The sequence below is a fragment of the Acomys russatus genome, chromosome 19 (assembly GCF_903995435.1).
Source record: "Acomys russatus chromosome 19, mAcoRus1.1, whole genome shotgun sequence".
NCBI classification, from domain to species: Eukaryota; Metazoa; Chordata; class Mammalia; order Rodentia; family Muridae; genus Acomys; species Acomys russatus.
Genome location: NC_067155.1, coordinates 16,468,265 through 16,480,286, shown reverse-complemented (window position 1 = coordinate 16,480,286; position 12,022 = coordinate 16,468,265). Strand labels below are relative to the sequence as shown.

The window sequence follows — 12,022 nt, the reverse complement described above, 5'->3', positions numbered from 1 at the left end:
TGTGTCCTGGAACTCACTCTGTAGACCAGGCTGTCCTCAAACTCAAGAGATGTGCCTTCCTCTGCCTCCTGAGTGCTAGGAATATAGACATGGACTCCTATTTTTCAGACTGTCTTCAGACTCAATACTTATCCAAAGATGGCCTTGAATTCTGCTCTTTTTATTTATTTATTTATTTATTTATTTATTTATTTATTTATTTATTTAAGATTTCCTTATTTATTATTTATATAGTATTCTCATCAAGCCAGAAGAGGGCGCCAGATCTCATTATAGATGGCTGTGAGCCACCATGTGGTTGCTGGGAATTGAACTCAGGACCTTTGGAGCCATCTCTCCATCCTGGATTCTGATCTCTCATGTACTGGGATTTCATATATGTGCCACCGTACCTGGCTAATGTGGTGCTTTGGATATACCCAAGGATTTATACATGATAAACAAGTCTTCCACCCTCTTAGTTACAGCCACTTCCCCGATGTCATCATTATCTTCGCGTCTGAATGGGCTCTGTGTTTTTACATTCTTGTCTGTCCACCCTGTTAACCATCCCTGCCTCCCTGACTCCAGGTCTCAGCCTCCTTGCCTCTCCACGTTGTCTCTGCCTTTCTACCAGCAAAAGGACACTCTCTTCTTCGCCCACAAAAGCAGCGTCTTGTTTCCATTGCCCTGAACGCTCCTCTCTTCCCATCAACTGACCTGGCTGGGCAATGAGCTTATGAGTGAAAAGGTCTGATAGAACAGTTCCAGCAGGCGCAGGAACTGGCGGTCTTTGTAGTCAAAGCGCTCTCCAAAGACAATGGAGCAGATGATGTTGGCTGTGATGCACTGGAAGATGAACGTGGGGTCCAGGGGGGCTCCTGGAGGATGAGCAGGCAGGATTAGCAGGCACAGCGTCAAGAACTGGAGAGCATTTGGCTTTGGCCCTATCTCTGTAAAGCTGTTGCTACCACTCACTACTCAAAGAATAGCAACACCTGCTGACCCTGTACCTATGGTCCTGCACTCACTGTCGCATACGCCATTTTGTTTAACTTCCTCACAGTACTATGCATAAGACGCAATGCTGTCAGCGAAAGGACACTAGAGGCCACTAAAGTATGTGGCTCTGGCAGGCTTTGTCCTTCCCCAACTACCTCTTCCTTGCTAACAACTGTTAAATGACATCCCCCAAGGTCGAGTCCCTTCTTTGGCCACTACCTCCTCCTGAGGCTGACTACCAAGGTCCAGCTATCAAATATTGAAATCCAGCAATCAAAAGTCCCCTTTGGCTCACATCATTAACATGCCCAATTAAAATTAAACACTTCATCCTTACAGGAAGATTTCCCCTTTACCTTTATAAACCACCATTTGCCTCTGGGCCACGTCTGTCTTCTCTCTATCCAGAGGCAGTCCTTTGTCCCCAGAAGACAAATAGCTCTTAACCCTTGCTCTTGCCCCTTTTCCCCTCTCCTCTGTTCCCTTCTCCTTTTCCCTCTTCCTCTATCTTCTGTCTTTATTCCTTGTCCTTGTCCTCTGTTCCTCTGAGGCAAATAAATCTCCTTTGTACCGAGAACTCCGGGGATGTCCTGGGCCAATACTTTTCCTTTCAACTAGATAACACAGCTTCTCATGCCTGGGACCAGAATTCAGACCCAGAGTCCTGAACAGGATAGTGTGTATCTCCACCCTGCACCTTTCCCCCAGGTCGCCATTCTGGCTCTGATATAAAAGTGAACCCCCTCTGGCAGGAATGGTGCTGAGAAAGGTTCGAGGGTTGCCTGTGTGAATTTAGACGTCTCTCAGCTCTGAGTCCTTCTTCCATTCCTTCTCTGATCCCAAGAGCCATCAGCACATGCTGCCTGCTGCTGCCTTTGAGTCCCAGGCTCCGCCATGGGCCCTCATGAGATGTCTTCAGTCCAGAAATATTTAGGTCATTGTCATCTTCCTCTCTGGGTCTCACCTGCCTGTCACCTGCCTGTCACCTAACTGACTCCTCTGCAAATCTTTCCCTGGTCTTCATCAGTCTTTTGTTACCTGCCTCTCTGGGTTTCTGTCTAAATACCTTGTAGCATTTCCATCACTTTCTCTTTGTCCCTTCTCTTCCCTACTCCCAACCCCAACCCACTCTCTGTCCCCATCACTTCTGCTCTCTCTCTCTTTCTCTCTCTCTCTCTCTCCTCTCTCTCTCTCTCTCTCTCTCTCTCTCTCTCTCTCTCTCTCTCTCTCTCTCTCTCTCTCTCTCTCTCTCGTCCCTCTACTTCTATCTCAGCTTTCTGGTCTCTTTGTCACCCTGCTTTCCCCTATCTTTCCTCTTAGTCTCTGGAATCCTTCTGCTCCCTTCTACCCTCTGCAAGGACATCTCAGAGTCTCCTAAGAAATCTTAAGTGATGACAAGCACCAGTATGAAGGAATGAAATGAGCCGCTAACAAAGGACTGTGCCACCGGTATGCTCCCATTATGGAATCTCTAAAAACTACCCAGAAGTGCCTATGATTGTCTCAAAGAAAACAGCCTGCTGGGCCTCTTTGTTCACTGCCTAGCAAATCAGCACAGCCACAATGAAAAAAAAATACCATTCTCTGCTTCCAACACTTGCCTTTGATATAGACCATGCTTTGAGACGTTTCGTGTAATCAAGATGGCCTCAAACACTATATAAAGTCAAGGATGACCTCAAATCACTAATTCCCTGCCTCCACCTCCCATACACTAAGATGGCCATCATGCGATGCCCTGCCAATATTGAGGTGTTAGGTGTCAAACTGAGAGCTATGTGTGTGCTGGTCTGCACTCACAGTGTCAGCTACCCCTTTTTGAGACAGGATTCTGTAATGTATCCAGAACGGCTTTGAATTTATGATCATTCTGTCTCAGCTTCCTAAGTATTAGAATGGCAAGCTTGTGCCACCATGCCAGATTGGAACATAGTCTTTTTTTATATTTTATTAATTTATTCATATTACATTTCAATTGTTAGCCCAACCCTTTATCCTCCCATTCCTCCCTCCCTCTCGCTTCCCCCCTACTCCCCTCCCCTATGACTGTGACTGAGGGGGACCTCCTCCCCCTGTATATGCTCATAGGGTATGAAGTCTCTTCTTGGTGACCTCTTATCCTTCCTCTGAGTGCCACCAGGCCTCCCCAGCAAGGGGACGTGGTCAAAAATGGGGCACCAGAGTTGGTATGAAGGTCAGACCTCACTCTCCACTCAACGGTGGAGAATGTCCTGCCCATCGACTAGGTCTGGGTAGGAGTTCAAAGTTTATTGCCTATATTTTCCTTGGCTGGTGCCATAGTCTGAGCAGGACCCCAGGGCCCAAATCTGCCCATCATAATGTTCTTCTTGTGGGTTTCCAGGACCCTCTGGATCTTTCTTTTTTGGCATATAGTCTGAATGCAGGCATCAGCTTCCCTGCATGTAAGTAGCCAGCATGCTAAACACTCAAATTATGTCTGAGAGTTATTCTTGGACACTGTGAAGTCCACATCTTTCCCTGTTTTTATGTATTTCTCTCTTTTTATGCCACTGCGTGTGTGCTTGTGTGTGCATGAGTTGTGCATGAGTCTCTGTGTGAGTGTGTGTGTGTACGTGTGTGTGTCTACCCACGTGTGTCTCTTTCTCTTTCTTTGGTTGCACACGCACATCCCTGCTTCACCATCTTCCTTTATTTCCCGTTTCCCCGGGACTCACCCTGGGATTTCCGCAGCTCCTCCACCAGACACTGGGCCTCCTCCTGAATTCGCTCCTCCACACTTCGCTTCCCCATCCCAAAGTCCCTCATGGTTGCTAGAGAGAATCGCCGAAGGGCTTTCCAGCGTTCCCCACTGGCGAAGATCACACCTAAGAAAGTAGGGGGAGCGTGGGGAGATTACATCGGGAGATCAAAGAAATCTGGGTCCTTACCCGCCCCTGGCCCTCCCTTCTTTCAGATCCACCTCTCTCTCTATGGCCGTTCCATCTCATCCCAACCTTTGACCCTCTTACCATAATCCTTGAAGACTGGCTTAACCACAGCAACTGTCCCTCGGCCAGAGAAAGCCTCAGCTTGACCCACCAGAGCCTCCTTTATGGTCTCTGTCCCACACAGCATGACCACGGGCCTTGGTCCCAGGTGCACTGTGAACACATCTCCATATTTTTCTCGAAGCTGCCAAGCATAAGGGTACCAAGGTTGTGGTTATCCAACAGACATTGCTGTTAAACTATTAAAACGCTCAGATACAGATTGGTAAGTAGGCGCCCCCCCCCCCGGCCACCTGTCCCCTTCTGGGGACCTAAGAATTGAAGGGTCAGTTCCCACCCTGTAGGTCTGTGCTGATTGGCTGGGTATTCTAAAAAGTACCAGCCTACATGATGGCTGTGGGTGTGGGGCTCCTGCCATAAGCACTGCAGAAGTAAATAAGGCAAATCAAGGATTCAAGATCATCTCTGACTGCTGTTGAGCTGGAGGCTAGCCTGAGCTACACAAAACCTTGTCTCAAAAATAAAGAGGATATAGATACTATGTAGGAAAACTGATAATGAATCAAGGTTACAAAAGGCTAATAATTACTTAATTAATAAGTGCTTCTAATTCAACTACCCTTGAGTTCCTTCTGAGGGTCACACCAGTTCCCATGGTGACGGTGGGCTCCCCTGAGGTTCTGATAACATGTGAGGACACAGGTGGGGCTCTAACGAAGATCGTCTGGGGATAAAGCAGGCTACCACACTGCAGGACCTCAGGAGCCACCTGAGAGGGACCTCAGGCTGTGACTCTAGCCATGCCAACAGTTGTCAGAGAGCCTGAAAACAGATCTCAGGCTTATCACTCTTGAATCAAGCCTTGGAGGCCAGACTCAATGGCCAGGTGCCCAATGATCAGACATGAGTACATGTTTTTGCGAGGCCATCAAGGGAGCATAATAGACTTTATGTATATGGGTGTTATGCCTATATGTATGGAGATACGCCAGAAGAGGGAGTCAGATATCCATGGACCTGGGATTATAAAAAGTTTTAAGCTATAGTGAGTGCTTGCATGGTATGTCTGTGGTGTGTGTGCACGTGTGCGTGTGTGTGTGTGTGTGTGTGTGTGTGTTAAGGAGTCTTAAAGGCAATTTAGAATAGATTCCCCCCCCCCCTACTCCCTCTGGTCCTGAATGGAGACATGATATTCTTATCTGCTCCAAAGATTGTCTCCTCCCTCAAAAGTTAATTAAGATGGGCCTATTGGTCATCTAGCCAAGAGGCAAGCCCTGGGAAGGCTGCGTCACCTGAGCCACGCGAAGAAGATGGGAGGGATGATCATGCCTTACTGAGATCACGTCTTTTTCCTCCCCAGAAGCCCCGGCCCAGGTGCAACCACTTGCAGAACCTTCCATGGCAGCTTTTCTAGCCCGCAATGAGCAAGTCATCACTCATTCTTCCCTTTCTCTCTTACCTTTTTTCTTCTGACTCTCCACCAAAGGCTGGGTGGGCCTTCCTTGGCACTCTGTGCTTCCTTTCTTTTTCCCTGAGTCTGTACTCCCATACCTTTTTTTTTCACCATGTGGCAGCCTACAAGCCAGCTTAGATTTCCCCCTCCCTCATTTTCATTTTCCTCTTCCGGAAGCTGCCAAGACTCACAACTTTCTCTGCCTTGGTACTTTCCTCTCAAATGCTAATAAAGTTGTCCTTGACCTTTAAAAAACAACAACAACAAACTTAAAGACTTAGAAAGGTAAAATATTTTCAGCTGTGTATATTGGTCAAACGTTGGCAGTTGCTGGGTGCCGCCGCAGCTTGAGTTTGTTTCTCTGCTCCTGGCCAACAGGATTTCATCATACCTGAGACATCGTTCCCACTAACACACACCTGATGAGAAGCCCACACGATCGCTTGCAACAACACAGCCGCCTGGCAGAGTAGACCTCAGTTTCTTGAGCCACAACTAAAGTTTCCAGAGAACATTCCAGGTCACATGCCAGGAGACCCAGGCTTATCAGCACGTGAGAAAAAAAACAAGCACTTTGGGATGGAGCCAGAACTTATGGGGCTGACACTGGCTTTAGCAGCTATGTTTGAGCCTCGTGCACAACACACTTGAGGCAGGCAAGCTGGTTTCTCCTGGGGCTCCCCAAGAGTCATCATCAACACCACTTGGCAAACAGAGCCCTCTGCCAGGACCAGCTGCCCTTTTCTCTTTGCCTCTTCCATGGGCTTTGCCTTCAACATGGCTTACATGCCCTCCATGGACTCACATGCTGGAGGTTTGGTCCCCAAAGTGGTTGTGATGAGAGGCGGTGGAGTCCAGTGAGAGATATTGGGTCATCAGGACAGAGCCCCACAGAACACCGTAATACTGGTCCCACAGAGAGGGCTGAAATCTTGGAGAATTGGTTATTATAAAGCAAGGCCACCTTCTGCCTGGGATATATTCTCTTTTCTCCTTTCCACCATGTTGTGACACATTCTAAGGGGCTGATCGAAAGGAGTGTTTGATCTCAGACTGTCGGTATTCATGATTACAAGGTAGATAAACCTCCTTACTTTTAATTTTCATTTGTGTAGGGGTGTGTGTGTGTGTGTGTGTGTCCGCACATGCGCGCACACATGCGTGTGTTCATGCCACGTGTGTGTGGGTACTCCCAGAGGTCAGAAAAAAAAGACATCAGATCCTCTGGAAAGTGAAGCTACAGGCAGCTGTTAGCTGTCATATATGGACACAGGAAACCAAACCGGGTCCTCTGGGAAAGCAACAAGCATTCTTAACCACTGAGCTATCATTCCAGGCCCAGAAACCTCCTTACTTTATAAAAGATGGAGCCTCTTGCCTATCGTCATAACAACTGAAAACAGACAAAGACACCAAGAGACTCTATCTTGCCGGCTTAAGTAGACCATTTCCCTCACCCTTCTTGGTTTCGATCAAGCCAGTTATTACCCATGACCCCCAAAATTCAACACCTACCTCTCCTCCATGATGTCATGCTCTCATTCACCTGGGCCCTACTCCTTCATCGCCTCCCCCCTCCCCCCACTGCTCTTAAGAAACAGCTTTTTCCCCCACATATTCTCCCTCCAGAAAGTCTTTGGGAATCTGATCAGATCCCACCTCTTATATAAATCCCTATGGTCCCTCAGATGATCTTAAAACTCAATTTGGGAGGGGCTGTAAGGATTGCTTATGTTTGAAAGGACTCGCTGTTCCTGCAGAGGACCTGGGACAGTTCCCAGCACCCACGTGGTGCTCATGACCATCTGTGATTCATTTCCTGGGGATCCTACACTCTTCTGAACACCAGCTATGTGCGTGATACGCATACACACATGCAGGCAACGCACGCATAAAATAAGAATAAACCTTGAAGGGAAAATGCTGCGTTGCTTTGCCTGTGTCCTGTGTCACCCAGGTGAACAGGTGACATATCTAAGGACTTCTCTGTGCTTGTTCTATATCTCCTGGCTGTCGGGGATGCAGCTCTCACTCACCGACCCCGCCACTGTCGTCACTCTGCAGTGGAACAAGGAATTCTTTATTGTTCAAAACACATAGTTAGAAAGGCAACCAGAAGCTGAGTAGTGGTGGCGCACACCTTTAGTCCCAGCACTCGGGAGGCAGAGGCAGGCGGATTGCTGTGAGTTCAAGGCCAGCCTGGTCTACAAAGCGAGTCTAGGACAGCCAAGGCTACACAGAGAAACTCTGTCTCAAAAAAAAACTAAAAAAGAAAGAAAGAAAGAAAGAAAGAAAGAAAACATCATAGCTAGCATGGGTTCTAATGTCCAGCTTGACTGAACATTTTCTAGACCCTCAGAGCCCTGTGCATTTGTATCATTAAGATCAATGCAGGGGAAAGATGCTGCATTTTCATGGATGCTCCCGCCCCTCACTGTGGGTCTGTGGGTGATGGTGGTGCTGGGGGAGTCCCCACCCATGATCCTGCAGTAGTCAGCATCTCACCTGTCACCCACCAACATTCCCACCTGAACCAAGAGCCAAGAAGCCGTCTTTTCTCTTCAGACTAAGCGATCTCCAAGCAATACACCACAGGTAAATCCACCCCGAATGACCCTAATTAAATTCAGTGGGTAAAAAAACAATCAAAGTAGGAAAGGGATTGTTAGCAAAAAGAAGGGTTTCTGCAGCATAGAGTGGGAGGAGAGAGAGGGATAACGGGAGGGGGGGGGGAGCGGACGTTCACAAGTGACAAAGATCCAGGGTATGTGCACATTAAATTGTCAAAGGAACAGGACACTCTCCACAGCTATGTGGAGAGCAGGGACTGACTCTGACATGAACTCTGGTGCCCCATATTTGACCACCTCCCCTTGGTGAGGAGGCCTGCTGGCACTCAAAGAAAGAATAAGCAGGCTACCAAGATGAGGTTTGATAGCCTGTGACCATATAGTCAGGGAGGAGGTCCCCCTCAGTCTTAGACCTAGGGGAGGGGAATAGGGTGAAAGCGGGAGGGAGGGAGGAACGGGAGGATACAGGTGACGGGATAACAATCGAGTTGTAATCTGAATAAATCAATTAAATAAATTAATTGATTAAAGAGGAAACGTAATAAATTGTGAAAGGATTTTTTTTTTAAATAAAATAAATAGCATGTTGGTTTGACCTTTCTCACACGTGGGACGCTTGTGTCTGGGTGTGGTGACACACTGGTCATTACATTCAGGAGGCTAAGGCAGGAGACTCATGAGTTGGAGGCCAAGCTAAAAAAAAATCAGGGAGACCCCCCCCTACTCAAAAAATAAGTTAACTCAAAGCTCTCTTCACAGGGACGTTATATGCCATGAGGACAAGCTTCACTGTCACGTGGTTTGAAAGAGGGAATGCAGTTTCCTTGAAGACAGGGAGGAAACAGGCCGTAGGCCTTCAAAGATTCAAGACAGCCCCAAGGTGCAGGAAGCCTAGCCTTGCATCACCCTAGAAGGAGCTTGGATCACAAGATGGATGCAGTTGATCTGGCTGACCTGAGGTGTCTGGACCAGTCCTGTTCTTTATTTAATCTGACTTTTTTGCATGAGGAGACTGGCTGGAGCCTGGCGGGGGGGGTGGAATGGCTGCGCTGGGGACAAGGACAGAGGATGGTAGAGTCAAGCGCAAAGCTGAAAGTCTTGTGCACGGTTTTGGGTTTTTATTATTATTATTATTATTATTATTATTATTATTATTATTATTATTATTATTGTTGTTGTTGTTGTTATTATTATTATTCATTTTAACCTACAGGTTGGAATCTAATTTTTAAACTTTACTGGAACTCCTGCTTTTCAAAACAAATTTAAAAAACATCTTAAAAGGATAATTATAATAATAAAACTTTGACCAGTGTCTTCCAAGCAGTTTGGTTCAATAATTTATAAGTGTTTCGAAATACAGCCTGGAGTGTAAAGACCGGAAAGCCCTGAGCCCACCGTGTGTGTATGAAGTGTAGATCTGGCTTTGTTGTTTCAGATTCCTTTGGGTTTGGGTTCATTTTGAAGATCAGATAGTGGTCACTCTGAAAGGTTGAAGCCAAGAGTTTCTAACTATGATATTTACCATAAGCTGTAGAACATTCAATGGCTATTTTTAAAAATTGGATGATGGATGGATGGATGGATTGACACAACTGAATTTGCCACTGATGGGGGGAGGAGTGTCTTTTAAAAGCCAGGGAGTAACAAATACAAGGTCCAAGAGTGTGATCGTCACAGCCATGGGGAGGGACAGAGGAGTGGGGCTTACAGTCCCTGCCTCAGCTCGCTCATGAAAGGCGAGACCACAGATGCTGATTAGTTCTTAGAACTGAAGTGGCCATTAAACATGAAGTCGCACGTATGACTGGTAAATGCCTCGCCAGCTGCTGGAATAAACTGATAAGCACTCCCTACCCACCCCTCCTCCTGCCCTGTCACGCCTCCCCTTTGTCCTGGAACGCATCAGGCTAATCTCTTCTGCTGGCAGAAGCAATATCTCCTTGGTGGATGCCTCTGACATCTTTTTCTCCTTCTCTTCTGGAACAGGCAAGTCCCAAGGAGTGAAGTTCTACACGCTTACACCTCAACCCCTCTACACCTCTCGCGCTCCAAGTGCGGGACCCCACACCATTCCAACAGGGCACAACTCGCCAGCCAGCCGACCTGAGCCTCACCTATCAAGGATCAGCATCTATGTCACCTGTCACTCAGCCACCTTCCCACCTGATGCTACAGCCTGGAAGGAGTCCCTCGCTCTTCCCGCTGAGTGACCTCCCAAAGCAAACACGGGACTAAACTAAACTCACGGGCCTCACACCCTGCGCGTGTCTCACCTTCATGAAGGAGTTGAGGAGGCCTCTTCTGTCCATCTGCAAGACGTTCCCCAAGATGGGCAGAGGGCGGGGTCCTGGAGGAAGACGGCCACGGGTCTTCGGGTGACCCCTGACTAAGAGTAAGAAGAAGCCCGCGAGGAGAGCGAGGAGGAGAAGGACACTGGGCTCCATGGTTCCGGTCTAACCACCGCTGGCTTCCCTGCACACTCCGGCTGGACCTTTTATGCTGACGCCACCCTTGCACTTGGTTATGCAACTTCAGCTGTTCCCGCCTCCTGTCTCTCATGGTCCAAGAGTGTGAGCACTCAGACTTCCTGCTTGGGCTACTGGTGACCTGTGCACTCCTCTACACACACACACACACACACACACACACACACACACACACACACACTAGATGTTGGCAAAGGATATTATGAAACAGATACACCCAAAAAAAAAAAGGGCATTGGGAGTAATGTGTCTTGATTTCTAGGGGTGGGTGTGTGCTTGTCAGCTCAGTTCTGTCTGTTTATTTACTCAGGTATGAACCTGTGTGTGCTGCATAGGTGGAGGGATGTTCCTTACATGAATGTGCGTGCGTGTGCTTCTGTGTTTCAGTCCATGTGCTGCCTAGCCTATTATTGCATGTATAATCTTAAAATTCAGAGGCTTCTCTGCATGTTCTGAGTGTCACGGGTAAGTATCATTACATGTGAGTGACAAGAATAGTGCTGCGTGATTCTGCATGTGTCTCCGAGGGTCCGCTCCTCAGCCCGTCTTAGAAAGGCCTGCAGATGTGATTTCTCCAGAGTCACCATCATCATATTCTCTGGCACAGAAGGGAGAGAGACAAGACAGAAGGAGAGGAAAGAGGTCCGGGAGTAGTGGTGCTCAGGAGTCAAGTGGAGAGAGAGGCCGAAACCTGGCAGAGGAGCAGTTGGGGCCTCTGGGTCTCTGCGCTGGCAAGCTTTTTATGTCAACTTGACACAAGCTAGAGTCATTTGAGAGGAGGGAACTTCAACTGAGAAAGTGCATCCATAGAATCACACTGTGGCCTCACATTTGACCACGTCCCCTGGAGGGGGAGACCTGGTGGCACTCAGAGGAAGGACAGCAGGTTACCAAGAAGAGACTTGAAAGCCTATGAGCATATACAGGGGGAGGAGGTCCCCCTCAGGAACAGTCATAGGGGAGGGGAATAAGGGGAAAATGGGGGGAGGGAAGAATGGGAGGACACAAGGGATGGGATAACCATTGAGATGTAACAAGAATAAATTAATAAAAAACAAAAATAAAAATTAAAATTAAATAAATAAATAAAGAATCACACTGTGGAGCACTTCCTTGACTAGCGGTTGATGTGATGTGAGAGGGCCCAGCCTGTTGTGGGAAACGCGCCACCCGCAGTGTGGTAGTCCTGGGTTCTATAGAGAAGCAATCTGAGCAAGCCAGTAAGAGGCACCCCTCAAAGCCTCTGCCTCAGCTCCTGCCTCCAAGCTCCTCCTGCCTTGTGTCCCTGCCCCGACTTCCCTGGATGATGAACTGTAAAGTGGGAATGCAAGCAAAATAAAGCCCCTTTCCTTCCCAAGTTGCTTTCAATCATACTGTTTCCTCGGAGAGATAAAAGCCCTGACTATGATAGTCTCGGATCACTATGACTGATAATGAATGGCTCCCTTTTGTCCTCCACATTGTCTTCCCTGCACAGGAAGCTCTCTAAACCTCCCCTCCTGCTGTCTCTCCCTCCCAGTGCCTCCATTCCCCCTGCAGATTCTGTGCTACAGGATGCAA

General features: G+C 47.9%; 1 protein-coding gene across 1 annotated transcript in view; it reads right to left on the bottom strand.

Annotated features, from left to right (window-relative positions):
• LOC127203776 (cytochrome P450 2B1) overlaps nucleotides 1-10,464 on the bottom strand; it is an 18,107-nt gene extending 7,643 nt beyond the window's left edge. The window contains exons 1-4 of the mRNA XM_051162642.1: nucleotides 10,250-10,464; nucleotides 3,972-4,134; nucleotides 3,678-3,827; nucleotides 700-860 (exon numbers count right to left, since the gene is read on the bottom strand). Coding sequence (XP_051018599.1) covers nucleotides 700-860; nucleotides 3,678-3,827; nucleotides 3,972-4,134; nucleotides 10,250-10,420 — 645 coding nt within the window. The 5' untranslated portion in view covers nucleotides 10,421-10,464. The remainder of the gene's footprint in view (nucleotides 1-699; nucleotides 861-3,677; nucleotides 3,828-3,971; nucleotides 4,135-10,249) is intronic.
• Nucleotides 10,465-12,022: the final 1,558 nt, after the last annotated feature.